Source organism: Corvus moneduloides, chromosome 7 (genome assembly GCF_009650955.1).
Source record: "Corvus moneduloides isolate bCorMon1 chromosome 7, bCorMon1.pri, whole genome shotgun sequence".
Taxonomy (NCBI): Eukaryota; Metazoa; Chordata; class Aves; order Passeriformes; family Corvidae; genus Corvus; species Corvus moneduloides.
The window spans coordinates 17611229-17632577 of NC_045482.1; the positions used below are offsets into that span (position 1 = coordinate 17611229).

The following is a 21349-nucleotide window of genomic DNA, read 5'->3' on the forward strand; positions in this document are numbered from 1 at the left end:
CTTATAATTGCAAATTCAACTCTATTTTTCTTGTTCTTTAGCAGAATATATTTACAAAGTATTTTATTCCAGACAAAATTTATACTTCGTTAGTGCAATGCATTGGTGACCAATTGGAATCTTCCATCAGACTGGTGGGGCTATGGTTTTGTTTATATATACTCTTTAAATGTCAATTTCCTTTAAAGCCATACTTCTTAAATCTGCAGCTTATGTTTTTGCCACGTTGTTGTGGTAACAGGCACCTGAATGCATTTTTCAGTGTAGCAAAGAGCAAGTTAGTGTAAAGAGGAAGTTGAAAATACTTTTTCAGCTGTATAAACACACTCAGGAGTAAACATGTTCTTTTTTTAGTGGCTGAAGATCATTTCTGATCTTGTAAAGAAAGAATAAGTGCCGTCTTTAATAACACAAATAATTGTATGTGAGATTTCCATTTTCAGAATTTTAGATTTAGTTCAGAATTTTGTATGTTAATCTTTGACTATTGCTGAAATCTGGTTTCCGTAGAACACCGTGTCTAAAAATTTCAGATTGCCCTTTTCCTAATAGGGGTTCAAGCCGGGAAGAGACCCAGTTTTACAGTCTGTATTTATTAGAACATGCATTAATTAAGCTCCTGCTATGAGCAGCAAAGAAGTATTCACAGAATGCCATAACTGACTTGCTCACTTGTACATAGTTACATGGTTGCAGCAACAGTTGGGAGATCAATCCCAGCTGCTCACTCAGAGGTAGGAGGTGGTACTGACATGCCAGTGACTTCTAGGCAGGGTTCAGAAGGTGCTCAGAGGCAGGCTGGTTGGGACTCTGAGCAACCGGATCTAGTGAAAGATGTTAGCAAGGCAGAAGGGGTGGACTGGAATGGTCTCTAAAGGTCACTTCCAGCTCCAAGCAATCTGTGATTCTGTAAAAATCCTTCCAAGGGTCCATTCTTTATCAAGTGCACATATAATCTTGCAGTCTTTGTTCACATGTAAGAACCATCATGATTTTTAATGTTGCCTGAATTGTGCAGCTTGTTCATGCTAGCATACAGATTCAGCTGGTGTTCTGAATTCTGAATTTCCCACAGTCAAGCAGTTCAGTCTCATTTATGTTTTCCCTGTGACTCTTGAATAAGATCTGTAAGCTGTTACACCAAATTCCTTATTTCCAAAGAAATGTTTAATCCTGTCCTAAGAATACGCATTGGGCTTTTTTTTTTCTCTCTGTTTCCACAATTCTGTACTGGTTGTCTTCTTTTTACTGAAAGTTCATCTGTAATGCTAAGTGCAGTGTTCAGATATTATACCCCAGATTAATAATAAAACAATTTCACTTTCCTCCACACAGCTCACTGTTATTCTCCAAGAACTCTCATTCACTGTAAATAGTCTTTCAGGTCCTTTGGGAAAAAGCCTGAATGAACTAGTGCACCCTGATGACAAATCTAGCCTGTGAGCTTTTGGAGGGAGAAAATTTCTTGATCTAAAGTCTTTTCTTATGTAAAGCCCATAGTTTGCCAGCAAACTTACAGTTCTATTAATTGCTCAGAGGCTCACACACATTTGTGCATTAATATATAAAAAGACAAACAATCTGCTAGGAGAGCTCAGACTTTACTACTTACAGCTTTGTGGATAAATTTTCAAAACTTAAGCTTCATTGAAAGGAAATAATAGTCAGTGCAGCCTGTGTGACACAGGTGTAGAGATGTTCTCTTTGAATTACGGTTTACCAGCAGAGCAACTAAAGTTTGCTGGCCTTACGAATGCCATTTTACGTGTCACTGATTGCAGTAGCCATTGTCAAAAGAATAACTTGGAAAAAAGCCTGTCTGAAGGTAAATTTGAAGTCTGACAATATCAAGGGTCTCCTGAGAAGGAAGGCATTGGTTACAGTAAGGCCTTTCTGGGTTTTCAGAAACAGAAAATACAGATAGAGAGTTCAATTGATAATGTATTTACCTGGTTGCTAAGCTAAGAGCTATAGTGATTTCTGTCTACTCTTTATTTGCACCTGAGAAAGTTTAATTTCTGTGCTCAAATAATTTTTTCTGCATCAGGATATGCATATATTTTGCAGAGCTCTGCATGTAACACTCAAGTACTTCTGTCACTCTAGTTAGAGAGCTACAGATAAAGGCTTAAAATTTTTTGTTGTTGTTGTTGCTATTGTTTTTACTGAACTATAAACTTCTTGTTTCTCTTGTTTAAATCCAGAACAATGGACTGAAACTGAAATGTACATAAGGACACCATAAAACATTTTCTTTATTCAGAGTGTGGGTAAACACGATGGTGCTGATAGTACCATGGGTTTCTTGTGAAAAAAAAATCTGATCAAAACTGAATTAGGAGCAAGAAGAAGTAGTAGGTAGCCTTAGCATAAATTGAGCCAGGTTTGTCATAAAACTAAAATCACTGTTGTTGAAACGATTTTTAGTTTGGTGGTTTAAATGATTCATCCAGAGGGGTTTGTTTTGAATGTTTTTAATTTTATAACTGATTCTGTTTGCATAATGTTACAAAAATTCTGATTTGTTCCATCAAACTGTGTTCATTTAACAGTTGGAATTAGTGGTCTGTAATTGTATTTTGCAAACTGATGAACCTTTATTTTTCCTCAGGAAGTGTCACTGCAGCAGACTGCACAGCCTACATCAACAATAGTTCGTCCAGCATCGCTGCAGGTTCCTAATGTACTGCTTACGAGTTCTGACTCAAGTGTTATTATTCAGCAGGCAATACCATCACCAACTTCTAGTACTGTTATCACCCAAGCTCCATCATCTAACAGACCAATAGTGTAAGTTACATAAGTCTTAGTAAAACGTTTTCTTGCAGAATTTGAAAATCTTGTTTACTTTCAGTTACTATTTCTGCAGTTAATATATGAATTTGAGATGCTTTGGTGTAATGTGGTGCTTTACTACACATGAAACATTGGACTTTCACTACATGTGAGATATAATGCCATGTTCTCCACATCACTAAGTTCATATTTTTGATCTCCAGATAAATATTACATTACACCTGTAAAGAAACAAACCAATTTAAAATAATGTGTAAACTTGTTCTCTTCTCTGGATAAGTTTTCTTTTATATAGTTCATTCCTTTTTCAGTCCAGTTCCAGGTCCTTTTCCTCTGCTGTTACATCTTCCTAATGGACAAACCATGCCTGTTGCTATTCCTGCATCTATCACAAATTCTAATGTGCATGTCCCTGCTGCAGTTCCAGTAAGTAAGCATGATGCTATATTAATTTGAAAGTGGAGCAGATTTGCATAAGTGCAGCATAGAACTTAGTTTTAAGCACCTTGATAGCTGTTTTGGCTTCAGAGGGTAGTGCTGTCAAATGCTCTCTATTATGATAACATACTCAGGTTTTCTTCATTTTTATACTTTATCTGGTCAGCTTGTTAGACCTGTCACCATGGTGCCTAGTATCCCAGGAATCCCAGGGCCTTCCTCCCCACAGCCAGTGCAGTCTGAGGCTAAATTGGTAAGTGAAAAACTCCATTATTCCTCAAGAAGAATAACTTGAGAAATTAATTAAATTCTATTGCTTTTTAAAACAGCTTTAGTTTTCTTTTGTTAGTCTAAATTCTGCAAGTACAAATTTAATAAGAATAGAAAAATAACAGCTGCATTTATTTTACAGTTCTTTCCAATTCCAGCCTATGTTAGTTCTGTTCTTAATGGCCATTTAGACCTTATTTTTAGTCATTATTTTAAATTAATTAGATTTCTAACTAAACTCCTTCTTGCTTCTTGTATCGGAGGATCAGAAATGTTAGCTGGGAGACAGACAAGATTAGTAGCATGTTAACAGTGAACATTTCCTTCAGAGAAGCAGAATGTTTCCTCCCAAAGGAGTGATATTTGTTAAAGCTAGGAAAGAAAAATGTGTTTTTTAAAAATGTTTTCAGAATCTCAATTGAATATAGTCCATTTGGCAAGAGTTTTGCAATTAGATGCGTAGTACTGATACAGTTAACAAATTGTTCTGTGTGGAGGTTGTTTCTATTGTGTTGGGTGTTTTTTGTGGGGGATGAGGATTATTTGGAAAATGATTAAAACAAGTGAAAAATTGGTTTGGTTTTTGTTTTTCGGGGGCTGTTCTTTTTACTTAATATTAGTGATAATTTATAGTGGTAGTTTGAATTAATCAATTTACTGATAAATTTTATGCAACATTAGGCAGTTGCTTCTCTTTTTTTCTGTTGTCTTTGTTTGTTCCAACTGTTCTAAAGGAATAGAAAATCTATTATTAAACAATAATTAACCCATTTATATATTTACAAGATGCCTCCGTAAACAGTATGTGTGAAATTGTGTTCCTCTTCCTTCAACTCTTACTTTGTGCTAAAAGAGAATCAGGAACACCTGCTAGATAAAATACATTTTTCTGCATTGATATTGGTAAGCGCGAGGGTGCCCTTAGCATTCTTAGATACCTCATTTCTCTTGATGTAAACCTGTGGGCTTTCTTTCCTTACCTGTTTCCTCAAGCCATAGTATGAAAAACAGTGAGTCTGGTTTTTCTGGAGTAATGGGATTGCAGTAGAGTGAGCACACCTAGACCACATTCACCAAATACTGGGACTGCTGTGGAGAGGTGGTTACCAGTGCACTGGCTCTGCCTGATGCTGTCAGCTCTTCCTTCATTGTCCTGCTCTGTTGAACATGATGACTTTTGAAATAGTACTGAGAAAGACAGAAGGGAAGGAGGTCTGTTTCTGTGCATCCTTGCCCCCCAAGGAATGGGAAAAGGAATCTTTTAATACCTTAGAAAATATTTAAATGTAACCAGCTCTTATGAAATTAGAGTACCTTAAATCCAGGATAGAAGAATGTAAAAAAATGAAAGCAAGAACTGTTTTCTCAGAAACGGAACATGTTTTAGAGTCAGGAGACTCACACTCTGAATTCTGCTTGAAATCCAGGAGGAATTGGCTCCAAATAAATTTTGAGCAAGAAATGAGGATTTTAAGTGTATTGCTGAGTGATTTGCTCTTAGAATGATTTAAAGGCAGAAGGGAAATACATGTATGTGGTGAAGACTTCGATCTCACATTGGAAGAAGCAATCACTCAAATGCAAAGGAAAACAAAGATCATTAGACTTAAAATTTAACAGTCTCATTAGCCTTCTCGTTACAAGTTAGCTAATATATGCACTTCAGTGATTGCTTATCTTTTTTTTAAGTGAGACTGTAAAAAGGGTATTTGCAGTATTTCCTCTTTCCTTGTTACTTAATATGAAGCATGAGCAGAATCCAAGAATATCAGAATTATGTATATTTCTTACGCTCATTTACTTTTATATAGTGCCTATTCACAAAATTAAAAACCTTAATTTCTTATCCCTCTGAAAGTAAAAGAAATTTAATGAGAAGCTTAATGTTTACATAGAAAAGCCTCCAAGAGTAAGACTAATTCTCTGTTCCACAGGATGCATTGTTGGCAGATGTGATGGTTTATTAACTGCAAAGTTCCATTTAATTTTTAAAATTTAAATCTTTGTGATACCAAACCCTTTCTTTTCATGTCTCTCTTAAAAATAATTTTGCTTGCTGCATACTAAATTCTGTGAAGGTCTGCTAACCAGGTTTATTTTTCACTGGTGTTCCTGGTTAAGCCAGCAGAAGACAGTATTTAGTTTTACAGCTTGCTTTTCATTTTATTAATAGTGCACATTTAATGTTGAAATATAAGCTATTACACTGAAATTTAGTAAATGAACAGTGTGTGTTTCATGTATTAATGGTATACTGCAATTTGTGGACTTACTAGTATGGTTAAGTTAGCAGAACCCTGGGAACATGTCCTGTGTCCTTTCGCCTACTATGGCCACATTTCTTCATGTTGGGAGGCAGTTCTGAAGGGCAGAGGAGTCCAGGACATCCTTTAAGAAGTAAGTCTTAAAGGTGCAGGAGCAGGCTGTCCCCATGTGCTGAAAGATGAGCCAGCAGCAGAGACTGGCCTGGCTGAACAGAGAGCCTGGCTGGAAGACAGGAGAAAAAGGAAAGCGTGTGACCTGTGGAAGGAGGGGCAGGCAACTCAGGAGGACTACGTGGATGTTGTGAAGTGATGCAGAGCCAAAGCCCAGCTAAAATTTAATCTGGTTACTGCTGTAAAAGACAACTAAATATATTTCTGCAAGTACATCAGCAACAAAAGGACGTCCAAGGAGAATCTCCATCCTTTATTGCATATGGGGGGAAGCATAATGACAAAGGATGAGGAAAAGGCAGAAGTACTTGATGCCTTCTTTGCTTCAGTCTTTAATAGTAAGACTAGTTCCTCTCTCGTTCCTCCCATCCCCTTGAGCTGGAAGACAGGCATGTGGAGGAGAACAAAGCCTCTGTAATCCAGCTTGCTACAGCACTTGAACACAGATGAGATTATGGGGCTGGATGGGATCCCAAGGGTACTGAGGGAGCTGGGGAAGAAGCTCAGCAAAGCGACTTTCAATCATTTACCAGGAGTCCTGGCTAACTGGGGAGGTCCCAGGTGACTGGAGGTTAGTAAATTTGATGCTCATCTTCATGAAGGGCTGGAAGGAGGATCCAGGGAACTGCAGGCCCCTCAGGTTGACCTCTGTGCTTAGGAAGGTCATGGAGCAGATGATCTTGATTGTCATAGCATAGACAGAACAACCGGCATCAGATCTAGCCAGCATGGATCTATGATAGGCAGACTGCTTGACTGACTTGCTTGGCTTCTCTGACAAGGTGACCTACTTAGGGATGAGGAAAATGCTGTCAGTGTTGTCTACATGGACTTTACTAAAGCCTTTGACACTGTTTGCCACAGCGTTCTCCTGGGGAAACTGCTCGTGGCTTAGACAGATATACTCTGCTGGGTAAAAAAACTGGCTGGATGGCTGAGTCCAAGAAGTGGTGGTGAATGGAGTTAAATCTGGTTGGTGGCCAGTTAAAAGTGGTGTTCCCCAGGGCTCAGTGTTGGGGCTGGTTCTGCTTAGTATCTTTATCAGTGGTCAGGATGAGGGAATGGGGTGCTCCCTCAGTCAGTTTGCAGATGGCAGCAAGCTGGGCAAAAGTGTTGGTCTGCTGGAGGGTAGGAAGGCCCTGCAGAGGGTTTTGGACAGGCTGGATCAATGGCCTGAGACCATTTGTAAGAGGTTCTACAAGGCCAAGTGCTGGGTCCTGTACTCGGGCCACAACCCTGGGCAGCACCACAGGCTGGGGGCAGGATGGCTGGAAAGTTACTTGTCGGAAAAGGATCTGGGGGTGCCGCTCAGCAGCCGGCTTAACGTAAGCCAGCATTGCCCTGGTGGCCAAGAAAGCATCCTGGCTTGTATCAGAATCAGCAATAGTTTGGCCAGCAGGACCAGGGTAGTGACTCTTCCTCTGTACTCAGCAGGGGTGAGGACACACCTCAAGTCCCGTGTTCAGTTTTGGGTCCCTCACTCCAAGACAGACATTGAGGTGCTGGAGCGTGTCCAGAGAAGGGCAGTGGAGCAGGTGAATGGTCTAGAGAGAAAGTCCTGTGAGGAGTGGCTGAGGGAGCTGGTGCTGTTTAGCCTGGAGAAAAAGAGGCTCAAGGGAGACCTTCTTGCTCTCTACAGCTACCTCAAAGGAGGGTGTAGCCAGGTGGGACTCAGTCTGTTCTAAGTAACAACTGATAGAATGAGAGGAAACAGCCTCAAGTTGCACCAGGGGACGTTTAGATTGGATATTAGGAAAAATTTCTTCTCGGAAAGGGTTGTCAAGCATTGGAACAGGCTGCCCAGGGAAGTGGTGAAGTCACCATCCCTGGAGGTGTTTAAACAACATGGAGATGTGACACTTAGGGCCATGGTTTTGTGGTGGACTTGGCAGTTCTGGGTTAATGGTTGGACTCGATCTTAAAGGTCTTTAACAGCCTAAACAATTTTATGAACCTATGAAGTCTGTCAGCATAGTATTCTTAGTGTCTTGGACAAAAAGCCAGATAAACGGGTGAAGCTGTGGTGTTCTCTTCACAACATTCCCAGGAGTACAGATATTTGGAATTTTTTTGGCTGTTGCTTTGTTTTATTTGTTACTTATTATTTGAGGAAAGTTTTTGTTGTTCTTTGTAGATGGACCTTGCAATCTCTTGGAGTTTTTCATATTGCATTATAAAATGTAAGAATAGAATATGTAGCAAGTACAAAAAACGTGCTGGAATAGATTCCTAACTAACTTCCCTAACTTCCTTGGTTATTTAAGTGTGGTACTGTATGGGCTGCAGAGTTTGAAAAGTTCACATGGTTTATTTCTATCTCTGAAGGGTTTTATCATATCTGCTCTTGGCTGCTGTTTGAACCTTTCTGTTATTGAAAGACCATACTTGATATGATGGTATTTTGCACTTTCTACTATCCTACCACAATACTATTTCAAGATATTCTAAGTTGACACAGATCTAATAACTTCTGAGGTTGAGTAAAATTCCTGAAGAACTGGTTGCAGTAACTTCAGTGTGAAATAACACCAAGTTGTTGAATTGTTACCGTATCTAGAGCTGTCCTGTGTAGAAGGTACAAATTTTTGTTTGAGGTTAAATATCTGGCACAAACCAAGGCATGAACCAGGCACTTCCTTTTGTTCTTTGTGCCTTTCTTTGCAGAGGCTATTTCTGCATATTTCAAGGAGCTAATGCGTTTTAGAGTTTTATAGTAAGAAAAGAACTTCGTGCTCTGATTTCATTCCTCATTGCAATCATTCATTTCACTCTTACTGGCTTACAGAAGGCTGCTGTTGTGTAGGCATTTTTTTTAAAGTGAATGTGAGAAGTAATTAGATAAAAGTCAAATTAGAGATTGTAGTGCCATTATTTCCTAATGCTCTGAAATTTAATTATTTAAATATGAATTTAGAAAACTTCATTTCTGTTTTTTTATTGGCATGAAAACAACACATTTTTATTTTTATGCATACCTTTTGTTTCCTAACAAATTGCCAAATTGTACAAAGAAGAAATTTATTTCTTCTTTTTAAGTTCATGAAAGAACTTTAGTAAAACAAATTGATATTTTTGTTTCTAAAATCTAAACCTTAAAACAACTGGCAGGAGACATCTTTGCTAATGGACGTAGGATGCCTTCTGATAGCATAGTTAAAATTTTTCTTCAGCTGTCCTTCAAGTCATAAAACCCTTTAAGGATAAAGGAACTAAGATACTTGCTGAGAATTTTCTCCTGCTGTGGACAGCTTTTGGAGACTTTTTCCCTTTGTAAAAGGAAAAGTATCTCTCCTACAGCATTTGAAAGTATTTTATATTAGTGTGTCCAAGTTTAATGCGTAATAATCAAAACTGTATTTATTTCTATGTCTGATGAAGTTTTCAGTCTGAAGTGTCAAACTCCTTCAGCATGGCACTTTTGATTATTGATGCGAAGCGAGCTACTGAGCTGTCACCTCTAGAACTCTGTTCAGTCTTTGCTGCAATAGTCTTTTCTCTGGTTACTGTTCAAGTTGCCTGACATTAAATGATTTTATGAATTCCATAGAGGAACAGCTGTATGGAGGAACAGGTTCTCTGAGTGAAATAGCAGTTAGAAAAATGTATACCAACTGCAAGGACTAATAATTGGGAGGAAAAAATAGTCAAAAAAGGAATACATAAAAGTGATGACAGACAAAAATTTTAAAATGGGTTGTGCAGTGAGCCAAATCCTTATGATTGGTGCCCTTAGTGCAAGAGGCTCTCGACTGAAACAGTTGACATTAAGTGAAAGAGTGCACTAAGCACAGTCTTAAGGTCTCCTTCACCACAGTAATGTGTACAGTGGTTTATGTGTTTCAGTGCTGTGGAAGAATAGCATGAAATCAGATTGCATTTTAATTTTATTGCCCCAATATTGAATGTATTGTAGTGAACAGAGCTGGTCCATTCACAGCTGTGAAAGGCACTGTAACTGTAGTTTTGAACATTCTTGGATCCTCTTTCTCTACTGCTTGTAGAACTGAAGTAAAAAATGACTAGAGATTTTATTCAGACACAGGCTTGTCTTTTACTGCTATTATTTTGAAAGTATCCTTACATCTTATACCGAGAATGACATTCAGTAGGAGTGAAAATGAGTTTCAGATTTCTGTGGCTCACTTAATATAAATTGTCCATGTTTCTGACATGATTCCATGTTTGTTGGCATGCTAAAGAAACTTAACTTTCGCATACTTAAGTAAAATCACATATATGTCAGTTTCGTGGTATTTTAGAGAGGCTTAGAAGTAGATGAAATAACTGTCTTTTAAAAAAACCCAAAAGCCTCAAAACCCCAAAAAAACTTCCTCACTAAGATAAGGATACATGATTCTAAATACTGTAGAATTGCTTCTGATCTTCCTATGAGAAGTTCTGTAATTGTATGCTTTCTGTGCAGGAAACACGAGCCTTGAGTTGCAGCTGTAAAGCATCCTTTTTGAGTGTGCACCTTGTGGGTGCAAACTTAGTGTTCAGACTCTTCAGCATGGGTTGTGGAAGTTTCTGAAGAATTTCAGAACTGCTTTAATATGGAATGTTTCCCTCAGTCTCCTCCTTCCCGTACAAAACTTTCTGTCACAATCTGAGAAATACCTTGCACTCAGTAGGCAACCAGGAGACTTTCAGCAGGAGGTTTCTACTGAGAAGTGACAGAGGGCATCTTGGCAAATGTTCAGAAACCGACAGTAACTTGCTGGAGCCCGGCATGGGACCTTGTGTTCAGCAGAATTCTTCTGACCTGTCTCCCTGCGTGCCGAGCTAATCAGCAAACACCTAATGAGCCTACTCTAAAGAAACAGACCCTCTCACAACCTACTTCATTTTCATACATTCTCTGGGGGTGGAGAGACAAGACTTCATAAGGACTGATGATGCTGCAAAGACCACAATAATGATAATTAACTTGCTGAATTTAGAAGATTATGCTGTTAATTAGTTGCAAAATAAAGATAAGTAATAGAGGAGCAGATGGTAGGATAACACCCAGGAGAAGGAGGGTTATTACTCTGATGAGCTTTTGTGGCAGATATGAAATATGGATCTGAGTTTTTCACAAATTGTTTCTGGAGTATATTATCTTGTTTCTTTGAGCTCTTGATAGAATGATCTAGTCCTACCAAATTTTGACAGATGTGATGAGGATTTGTTTTCAAGGATATACATGAATGATAAAACCTTGCTAATCAAGATCTTAAAAGCTATTAACCCATCTGAAAATAACAGTTTTAGTTTGCCTATAAGCAAATAATATCAAACAACCTCTGTTGTCATCAGGTTTCCCAAGATAAAAATGCTGGTATACATTTATTCTGTTTCTGTATACTTGATTGTTAAAGATGAGATTCTCATTGAATTTGGAGTAACTATCTCCCTACTCACAAGAAGCACAACATGCATATAGTATTTTACTCCAGCATTACCTTTTAAAATATGAAGCCTGTTAAACACAGGAGCTGGAAGTCTCCTTGTGAAAATCTGTAAATATTCCTCAGATTTTCACAATATGTCTGCATTTGTGGATAATTTAATCCTAACTACTTTAATTTCAACTTTAAAATTTTGTAATATGAAATGAAATCTAAGTATTTTCTATTCCTGTTTTCATAGTACATTACATTTAACAATGTAATTCTCAAAAGGAGTTTGTTTACTTATGAATTTACAGGATATAATGTTTAAATGTTAGCATTACAGTAAGTAGAGTTAAGTCCAACTTTGTTTGCACGTCCCAGTGCAAACTCATCAATTACCATCTTGGGCAAAACAGACTTGTCTTGGGGAAATCAGTTTCTTTTATTACCAATCACATCTGAGTGGGATAATACACCCAAAACTTAAAAACACCTTTCCCCACTTCCTTCCTGGGTTTAACTCTTCTCTGTCTCCTGCCTCTCAGCAGCACAGGAGGAGGGGGAATGGTGGCTGTGGTCAGTTCCTCAGACATCTCTGCCACTCCTTCCTCTGCTGGGGAGGACTCCTCTCACTCTTCACAGTTACAGAATGGGTCAAGTTGGAAAGGACCACAGTGGTTATCTGGTCCAACCCCCCTGTTCCAGCAGGTCCATCCTGGAGCACATGACATAGGATTGCATCCAGAGAGTTCTCGCCTATCTCCAGAGAGGGAAGCCTGACTCCCTCCCTTGGGCAATCTGTTCCAGTGCTTGGTCACTGCACAGTAAAGACATTCTCCCTCATGTTCAGGTGGAACTTCCTATGCATCAGTTTCTGCCCATTGCCTCTTGTCGCATTGCTTGGTGCCACTGAGCAGAGCCTGGCTCCAGTGTCTTAACTTCAAATACCACCTTCAGATACTCCTAGACACTGCTGATGTCCCGTCTCAGTCATCTCTTCTCAAGGCTGAATAGACCCAGCTCCCTCAAACTCTCTTTGGAGGTCTGTCCTAGAGCCAGCTGCCATTGGCTCTGTCAGACAAGGAGGGAGCTTCTGGCAGCTGCTCGCAGGAGCCACCCCTGCCACCCCACCCCTGTGCAAAACCTTGCCATGCAAACCCAATAGACATAATTTTTAGATGGTAACTTTTAAAACTCTCATAGTATGACAACTTGAAATAAAAGAGAGCGTATCCTTTAACTGATTTGTGCTGTCACTACTCTCTTGATTAGCACTGATGAAAATTTGTCACATCCTGCCTAACAGCAAGTTATGATAAAAGAAATACTTGTACAGTAATTCAAGTCATAAATGAAAATAAATAGTGAAAAATCTTATGTTAATAACATATGGAAAGGATATTGTCATACTGGTGTTAAATACTTGCTACTTTCTTTACAAAATACTTTTTTAAAACTGACTTGGAGGTGATGTGTTTCCCTGGTAGTCCTGGTGGCTGTGTAGAAAGTTTTACAATTTAGAGACAGGATTAGTTGAAGAGAGAGAGCAATCATGAACTTTGCAGTTGTTGGCAGGTAGATCATAGAGTTTGGTTTTAGTAATTGTAATTAGACAGTTAGAGAACACTTAAGCCTGGTGGAGACAGGGACTGAAATTTTTTTTGTTAGCTTGTTCCTGCAAGGAGGATTAGGAAGGTACAAGTCAATTCTTGAGTTTAATTAAAGTGTTAACTACCTAAGGACTTCCAGAGTGCTGTACATATACTAAAAATTATGGACATATCTTGACAATTTTTGTCATCCTGCCCAAATGATTGCAGCTATCCTAAATTTTTTATTGTTAAAGTTGAGCACTGGGGAAACAGATCAGTAAGTTTGATTTGTGTACTTTTCTGAAGTGTCTCCTTCATTCTGGGAAACTTATGAAGTTGGTACAATAAATGAGGTGAGGAACAGGACTTGATTAGCTCCCAGTTTTCGTGTGCACTTGCATGGTTCCTATCTGGTGTAATGTGCTGTTAATTCAATCCAGAGCAATCACTACAGAACAGACTTTCTACAGAAGTCACTGGCTAAAGATTCCTTAATAGCGAGCCAGTAGAGGAATGTTGGAGTTTCTTGGTTGTCTTTGTAGTCCTCAGTTAGGATACCTACTGGTGGTGGTTACATGCTATGAAGTCCATGTAGTTGACTTAAGTTGCCATATTTCAGACCTGAAGATTTTTGGCAGTTCTGACAGAGGTAATCTGCAATCTGTTTTAATTGTAGCATAGGATCCAGGAAAGCCTGTCATCATGGAGGGTAAGAGAGAGCTGTTAGTATATTCCAATGACTTAATTGTTGAGAGACATTGGATACTACAGTTTATACAGAATATCTACGTAAATAGGTGCAAAGTTTTCTGTTTATTTTGAGCTGGCCAAATGCTGCCTCTCTCTAGCATTCTTAAGACATTCTATTAATATTAGTAGGTGGGTGACACTTTGTTCATATTCCAAAATATGATGAAACAAGTTATCAGAATTTCTACAAACTGTCATGTTTAATTCATTAATCTTTTCTTAAACTTGTATTGGATTCTTTAAAAATCCAGCGCTCAGTAGAAAAACATTTTCTGACACCATAAGGTACATTCTTCAGTAAAACTGAAAAATTCATGATAAATTATACAGTATTCATGAAATTTTAAGAAAGAATCTGGAATTACAGGCAGTCGTATTTAGTGAAATTGGACACTTTATCGCTTAAGATTAAGAAATTGTTTTAAATAGAATGTATTATATTACAGTTTTAATAGGTTTCACCAAAAGTTGAATGAAGTATTTTTCAAGAGGCAGTCAACAAAATGTTTGAAAATCGTCCATCAGGTTGTCAGTAACTCTTGGGTGTATTATATACAGCTGAACTTCCACATTACTGTTCTTTGTAGTGGCTGTGTGCAATAAAAGAACATCAAACCTTTTAGCAGTTTTTTACTGCAAAGTAGCATGCTGTAGTAGTTACCTTGTATATTTCTACATAAATAATCTTTACATAAAACCTGAAGCTTCTTAGTATTTTGTACATTATTAAGATGTTTCAGCAAAGATCTTGGCTTTTATCTAATTACCCGTAGGAAGGATTGCAGAGGTGAGTATTGTAAAGACCATGAATTAGTGGAGGCATAACAAGGTATTTAAAAATGGATAGGGATAGAGATAGAGAATACCAGAATTTTTTAAATGGAAAGGTGCTTATGTTCTGGTTGTTACCTATTTTCCTTCATGTGTTTTCGTTACTCTTCTGGTACCCTTGTGTACTACCAGTTTCAGCAACTGTTTATGGCCATCCACTCACCTGTTTGTGGGCACAGTTCACCACAGATGAGGCTTTCTGTTTATGTCTCCATTCAGTTTGCCTTCCTTCCCTTTCTGGGATCTTATGTAAGCCTCGTTGCTATTGTCATGTTTGCAGAAACTTAGCACCTATTTGTAGGTATATGCCTAGGTCACTGCTGAAAGCCTGTAAAAAGAAACAACTAAGAGTTGGAGTTCCTGTTTCCAGAATGGAAGTAACTGCTAATATAAATGATTAAGCATTCAAGTTAGCATGAGAGATTATTTATTTTCTTTTTCTTCTTTATTTTCTGCTTTCAGAGATTGAAAGCAGCCTTGACCCAGCAGCACCCTCAGGTAACAAATGGAGATACTGCCAAGGGACATCCAAGTGGGTTGGTTAGGACTCAGTCAGAGGAACCACGACCACAGTCACTACAACAGCCTGCAACTTCAACAACTGAAACACCGGTATGACAAGAGTGGACATGTGCCTCCTACCCCCTCCTTTTATTTTGCAAATTGATATCTTTTTTCTATACTCTTGGTTTGTAAAATAGATGTTAACAGACTCCTCTTTTAGTCAATAGTTCTGTAGCATGTAAAATGTTTCCAGGTCTCCCATGTTCTTAAATGCTTCTAAAATCTATTATCCAAGATGATGATTTCAAAACAGGTAGTATCTATCTGCTCAAATTTAGGACTAAGTCCTGATTTCTGGAGTTCATTGATAGGAGATTCTGTGGTAGCTGAGATTTTTACAGCTGCTCAGTATATATATTTGAAAAAATAAGTGCTTTTATTTTGTACCTCTGTTGCATCTCTTTATCTTTATTATATTTTATATCGTAAATATGCGTAGAAATTTTTTCTTTGCATCAGGTATCATGCTTATGTTAATTTGCTTGAAGGATCTTTCCTGGGCTGCCACAGGAAAAGTTTCAGCTGTGTCCTTAAGTGTACTTCATCATCTCAGGTTCTGGAAGGGGGGCTCTGGTTTTAGGTGTGGTGTGTTGTCCTTTTGGGACGATAGATCAGAACAGGGGAGTAAAAGGCAAAACCTCTGAGTCAGACTGGAAGTGGGAGTACTGCTGGAGGAAAGACACTTCCTGGTGAATCCTGGAGGATTGCAGCTGTTCTATTTCTCAAAACCTCTTGGAAATGTGTTTTCAAAACACTTTGAAAAATCTCAAGGAGTTATTTTCAGAATTCATAGCAGAATATTAATTTTATAAAAGCTACACACCTGGCCCAGAACTGGAAGGACCTGCATCTGTAATGAAAGCCTCAGATTCTTACACTGCCCAGTGAAATCAAATAATGTATCAAAACAAATAGTTTGGAGCAGAAGAGGGGAAAAAAGTGACCCATCATAAATGGACCTCCTTCTTAAGGTTGCTGTTCCCCCACACTGCCTTGAATACAGTTTTTTTAAGGAATATTTTCATAATACTACATAGCAGAATTTTCAAGATGAAAATTGCTGTTTGATTATTCTAGAGTTATTTTACAATTAGTATTAATCAAAAATAGCAAGTGTTTTATTCTTAAGACACTGATTTGAGTTCCCATGGGTTTATTATTATTAGCTATCTAGAATTTATTCCAACTGGTACGTGTTTGGGGTTTTTAGTTTAAAATGTTTCTTGCTGTGCTAGATGGAATGTTGAGGTGCATGTGTGAATATGTCATGTGGACAGTTACATTCTATCTTATCTCTAAAGGATTTTAAGATCTGTTATATTGTTAGCATATTTCATTAAATCTTTGTCTAGGGTCTGTATACAACTTTGAAATGAGTATAATGTGTAAGTTAAAGTATTGAAGTATTTTGATACTGTCGTATAATGTGGGTGGATTGAGGGAAATTGTTACTCAGTGGTGGGGAACATATCAACAAGTAGGAAATCGCTATCTGGAGATCCAGGGATCAGGGAGTCTCAGCACTGCCAGCATTTGTCAAACAGCTTCTGTGTAGTGGGCATAAGCAATCGTGCCATCCTTTAGTTGTGACTAGGTGTGTGGGAAGAGTCAGAAATAGAAAATTCATTTCCTGCTAAATGTAGCTTGAAAGCTATTTTGGGTGTAATATGTTAATGTAAGATGATCATGAGTGTAAGTACGGGTAAAAGTTTTTAAAACATCACAGTAGAGTTAAACGAGCACAGCTTTCAAAAAAAAAAAGTATATAACCAAAATGTATTTAGAAATGCCCTGAATGCTTTTCTCAAGATGTGATGACTTTTTATGCCAGTGCTGTGAGTTAAGTCATGACTGTTTTCAGGCATCACCAGCTCAGCCTACGCCACAAACTCCAAATACAGGTGGTCGGCGAAGAAGAGCTGCCAATGAAGACCCTGATGAGAAAAGAAGAAAGTTCCTGGAGAGAAACCGGGCTGCTGCTTCCAGGTGCCGACAGAAACGGAAAGTCTGGGTGCAGTCATTGGAGAAAAAAGCTGAGGACCTGAGCTCACTAAATGGCCAGTTACAGGTATACTTTTTATTTCAAGGAAAAATTAGTAAGTCTTTTTGTTCTTACACAGTGATCCTTGATCAGTGGAACTTAAAACTTTGCATGAAATCTGAAATATAAATGGTTTTATAGCTGGTAGCTCAGCTCAGGCTTGAAAATTCAGAACTAGCTGCATATAGCAGTAAAACTAGAGGATAAGAGCATACTCATATTTCAAGATATGTAAACTTTAGGATCATAACTTTTTTATCCTTTTTTCCATTTGAGATAACTTTCAGATTAGGATACTAAACTGAGATGACAAGATGTGTTGGAAGCAACACTTACGAGCAAAGAAATAGTCTTACCTTGAACACATCTTGCTCTAAATTTGTATCACAGCCTGAGTTATTTGAGTAAGTGTTGGGTTTATTTCCTTTGGTTCTTTTTAACTTCACTTTTTTTCCTTTAAAGTGAACGAAGTGCTCGTAAAAGGTGTCAGGTTGACATCAGTGGATACTGAAGGCCTCTTTTGTCCACAAAATGGGTACAGCAGTGGCGGGGCAAATTTTCACCACCGCCGCCTAAATCCTATAGAAACAAAGTGTGCTGTAAGAGGGTAGGGCCAGTGTATGTTGCAGATCACTTTTCCACCTCATCTGAGGTTGTCAGTCTCAGAAAGTTCTCGTGTGAATGCACTTTTTCCCCATAGGGCAGTCTGTGACCCTTTTGTTTAAACTACTATTAAATGTTAAAGCACACTTTCCTAATGTTTTTCAGCAGCATGTAAGAATTGGCACAAATTATTGTTTTCAAAATAGTCTAAAAGCTTAGTTTTGGAAGTTGCTGAAAGGAAAAATTATGTAATTCCTAAAGGAAGCATTCATTTAGAAAATGCAGTGAAACGTATATGTTAAAGTGTCACTTGTTTTTCTTCATCAGAGCTGTTCACTGAGTCAAATTCACAGAATCATCATCTTCCTATGAAAACTCACCTCTCGTGCTGTTTGGTATAGAAAACATCACAGTTTGACCAACAGGAAAGTAGGGCATGTTGAGGTTACGTTTTATCATATAATCAAAATTACGGTGTATCAGTTGTCTTCGTGTTCATGTCTTTAAAAACACTCAGCATCCCAGACCCTGAAATGTAAAAAAATTCCTACCTAAGCACACAACGTGAAATGGTTTCTCCTGTGTTGCAAGAATCATAACACTGTGCACCAGCATTAGTTAAATTTCTTGGAAATATGTATTCTTCTCATACCTGTTCACAGTCTTTAGACATATTCCTTTAATGCATAGTCCTCAATTAAGTCCATTAATTACATAATTATATGTAGCACTGTAGCTTAAATAATCAAAGAAAGGAGTGAAGGAGAATGAAAAAAATCAGCCATAATTCAGGTTTTTTGTGAAAGTAGTGTTTGGTATCATGTGAACTGCCTTTCACACATATATAACAAGTTTTATAATTAAAAAAATCACATAAATACCATAACCAAAAGGTTTCTAAGAGTTAATTCAGTAATAGTGAATTTAAGAAAGATTTTCTTACATTATACCAAAAATAAAACTGTTAACTGTAAAGAACAGAATAATTTTAAAGGAAATTGGATGTCAGAGAAATAATTAAACTGTACTTTATGTGAAAACATTAATCAATCCTATATTTCCGTAATAACAGCTTGACAGGCTAACACAGCTGATCAGCAGAGTGGGCAGTAATGACCCGTGATTACTGACTTTGTATTTAATAGAAAACTGAGTAAGTTTGGAGTTTTGCCGTAGTGCAGTTTTATAGACTGTTTGGGTTAGTAGTTCATATTTTATTTAATATCTAAGAGGCCTGCTCAGCTGAATTTACCAAGATGTCACATTTCCAAAAGCTTGTTCATACCAAAACAACTGCATTGCATTGCTTCATGTAACAATTCTGACTCCTTTCAACACTTTGTTACTGGCTTTCTCGTAATGTCTGTGTCAGAGATTCTGATGTCAGTTTTTAAGACTGGAAGCTCACTAACACTATGTATGGATTTTGAAAAGGCTTGGTTGATGTATATATATTGTTCTGTACGTTAACTCCTATCAAGTTCTTCTTTTAAATGTTTGAAAGCAACTTCATTTTTAAGCAGTATTTTTCAAATATTTGCGTAAGGGAAAATTTCCGTCTATTACATCACTAGTAACAGGTTAGGTAGGTTAGGTAGGCTGTCTTTTATAGGCTCTGCTGTGTACGTTGTTTTCATGCTTCCAACATTTTGAAGTTTATTTACTGTTTCGATTCTTGTGGACTGTGTTTTCTATTAATGTGTTGACCTGTTTATTGATCTTAAATTTTATTCACCACCTTGTGTGGCCTCTGTGCCTTGCACAATCCTGCAGGGTATGGGGTGCTGTATAATGTATTAAGAAGGTATTGACAATGTCTGTAGTGGCCACCGAGCCATGTTGCAGGATCAGATGCCAAAGTGCATTATAGGTTCTGTATTTGGTCCCTGTTGCTTTATTAATCTTAGAGGGCGAAGCTTTAGAAGAATGGCCTGTCTTCCTTGTGAGGTCACAGTGGGTTTTCAGTGAGCAGCAATCAAGTGATAGTTTGTACTGATGCTGCAGAACTGTTTAGGAAGGCTAAATTATGAAAGTATGCCCATAAGTAAAGATTCTTTCCCATAAAGGAAGTTGTCCAAAAAGAAACGGGAAAAATGCTGTTTAACTCAGCCACAGACAATCCCCTATCCCCAGAAGTCACATTTATCTGCCTCTGATGATACTTCTAGTAAATGTATCACAAATGTTGTCCCACACCATGCTGAGTAAGGGCTAATGTGGTCCCATGGTCCCACTGTTACATCTGCATTTTGGGTGCAGGGAGAAATAGGCAGATACAGAAGAATGTGTCATATACCGTGTCCTCCCTGCATAAGAATACAGAAAGGAAAGCATCTTTTGGAAGATGGAGTGCAGGTACAAGTCAATATGCTTTTCTCCAGAAACGTGCTTTCTAATGCTAGCACATTTCAAAATGTGGGAACATACAAATTCTTCTCCACAGCATATGAGTTATGTTACATGCTGCTTTGAAGAAATGTTGATACCTGCGCTTGCCTCTATCTCACTAATGAGGAGAACCTTTCCAGTGTGAAAACTTGAAATAATCTTTCTTCATGCCAGCTGTTAAAAGTGTTTGTGTCATGTATTTCTTGGTAGCCATGTTTTCACCATGTTAACCACATATTCAATGACCACCACACGTTCACATGTTTTGAATGAGATGGAAAGACTTGCTGTCGTCACATACAAGATAATTAACTGCAGTATGTGTAAGAATTGGTTCTAGCAGTCCCCTTTACCAGTCAGAAGTGGTTCTTACTGGTAATATGTAACTGGCAACCATAGGTTGTCGTTCTGTGGCATTCCCCACGCATGTGTCTAGCAAACAGAACTCTGTTCTAGTGTCACGAGTGATGTGTGCATTGCATATAGTACTGTTGGCACAAGTGTTCCTGTTATGGAATATACAGCTAGCATTGTTCTAGAGATTACCTCAACCTCTTTTTATAGGAATGCTGATCCATGTTTTCCAAGTTTGCTTCTATTTAGGATAATGTATTTCCTTTTTGTATTTATGCTAGCAGCAGTCTTAATATTTTTAATACAGCTGACACTGATCTATAAACTGTGTTATAAAAGTTCTTCAGAAACATCTAATTTTACTTCCACAGATGAACAGCAATTTCATACTTACATGTGCTGTTTGTGTATAAAACTCTTCCTTAAAATGTGGGAGACAAGGTAGAAGATTTCTGCAAACCTTTTCCTGATTGCCAGAGTTCCTTTGAACTAACAGAACTATATTTCATATTTCATTACATTGTTGCTTCTGTAGATTATCAAGTGTCTCAAAACTACATCAGTGTGGTTTTTTCTACCCAAACTTTGTCAATGCTGTGCAGCTGCCTGCTTGGCATCAAGATTTGTGGCTCCTCAGTAAATAACATGGTGAACTAAGGGCAGACAGAGCTGGAGGCAATAGTCCTGTGCTTTCTTAACAGCCTAAGGTTTCAGGACATGTAATGCCACCTGGTAGAGAATTTGTGGGGCTTTTGGTTGGGTTTCTTTTGTTACAAACCTTTTTGTTTGCGATCACGTTTTTCTTCCATTATAAATGTCTGTGCAGTCAGATTTTTGGCATCTTCCAGCCTTTGGTTTTAATAAAAAGTTTCTAAAGGGTATTTTACACAATAAAAGGACTGAATAGAAAAG

The 21349-nt window shown here is 38.0% G+C and overlaps 1 protein-coding gene and 1 long non-coding RNA gene across 10 annotated transcripts in view; one reads left to right on the forward strand and one right to left on the reverse strand.

Moving 5' to 3' along the window:
• Nucleotides 1-21349, forward strand: part of ATF2 (activating transcription factor 2) — a 50726-nt gene that overhangs the window by 18586 nt on the left and 10791 nt on the right. For 7 of the 8 annotated variants that reach the window (XM_032114142.1, XM_032114146.1, XM_032114147.1 and 4 more), the window contains 5 exons: nucleotides 2612-2790; nucleotides 3108-3222; nucleotides 3401-3487; nucleotides 14950-15099; nucleotides 16913-17119. In XM_032114142.1, the coding sequence (XP_031970033.1) occupies nucleotides 2612-2790; nucleotides 3108-3222; nucleotides 3401-3487; nucleotides 14950-15099; nucleotides 16913-17119 (738 nt within the window). The remainder of the gene's footprint in view (nucleotides 1-2611; nucleotides 2791-3107; nucleotides 3223-3400; nucleotides 3488-14949; nucleotides 15100-16912; nucleotides 17120-21349) is intronic. The other variant, XM_032114148.1, reaches the window with a different exon arrangement.
• On the reverse strand, nucleotides 11611-18633 carry LOC116446390. 2 transcript variants are annotated; one of them, XR_004241201.1, is made up of 3 exons: nucleotides 18076-18633; nucleotides 14651-14815; nucleotides 11611-13600 (listed from the first exon to the last, which is right to left on the reverse strand). It is a non-coding gene; the product is annotated as an uncharacterized LOC116446390 (long non-coding RNA). The 2 variants fall into 2 exon arrangements; XR_004241202.1 differs by lacking the exon at nucleotides 11611-13600 and adding an exon at nucleotides 13891-14246.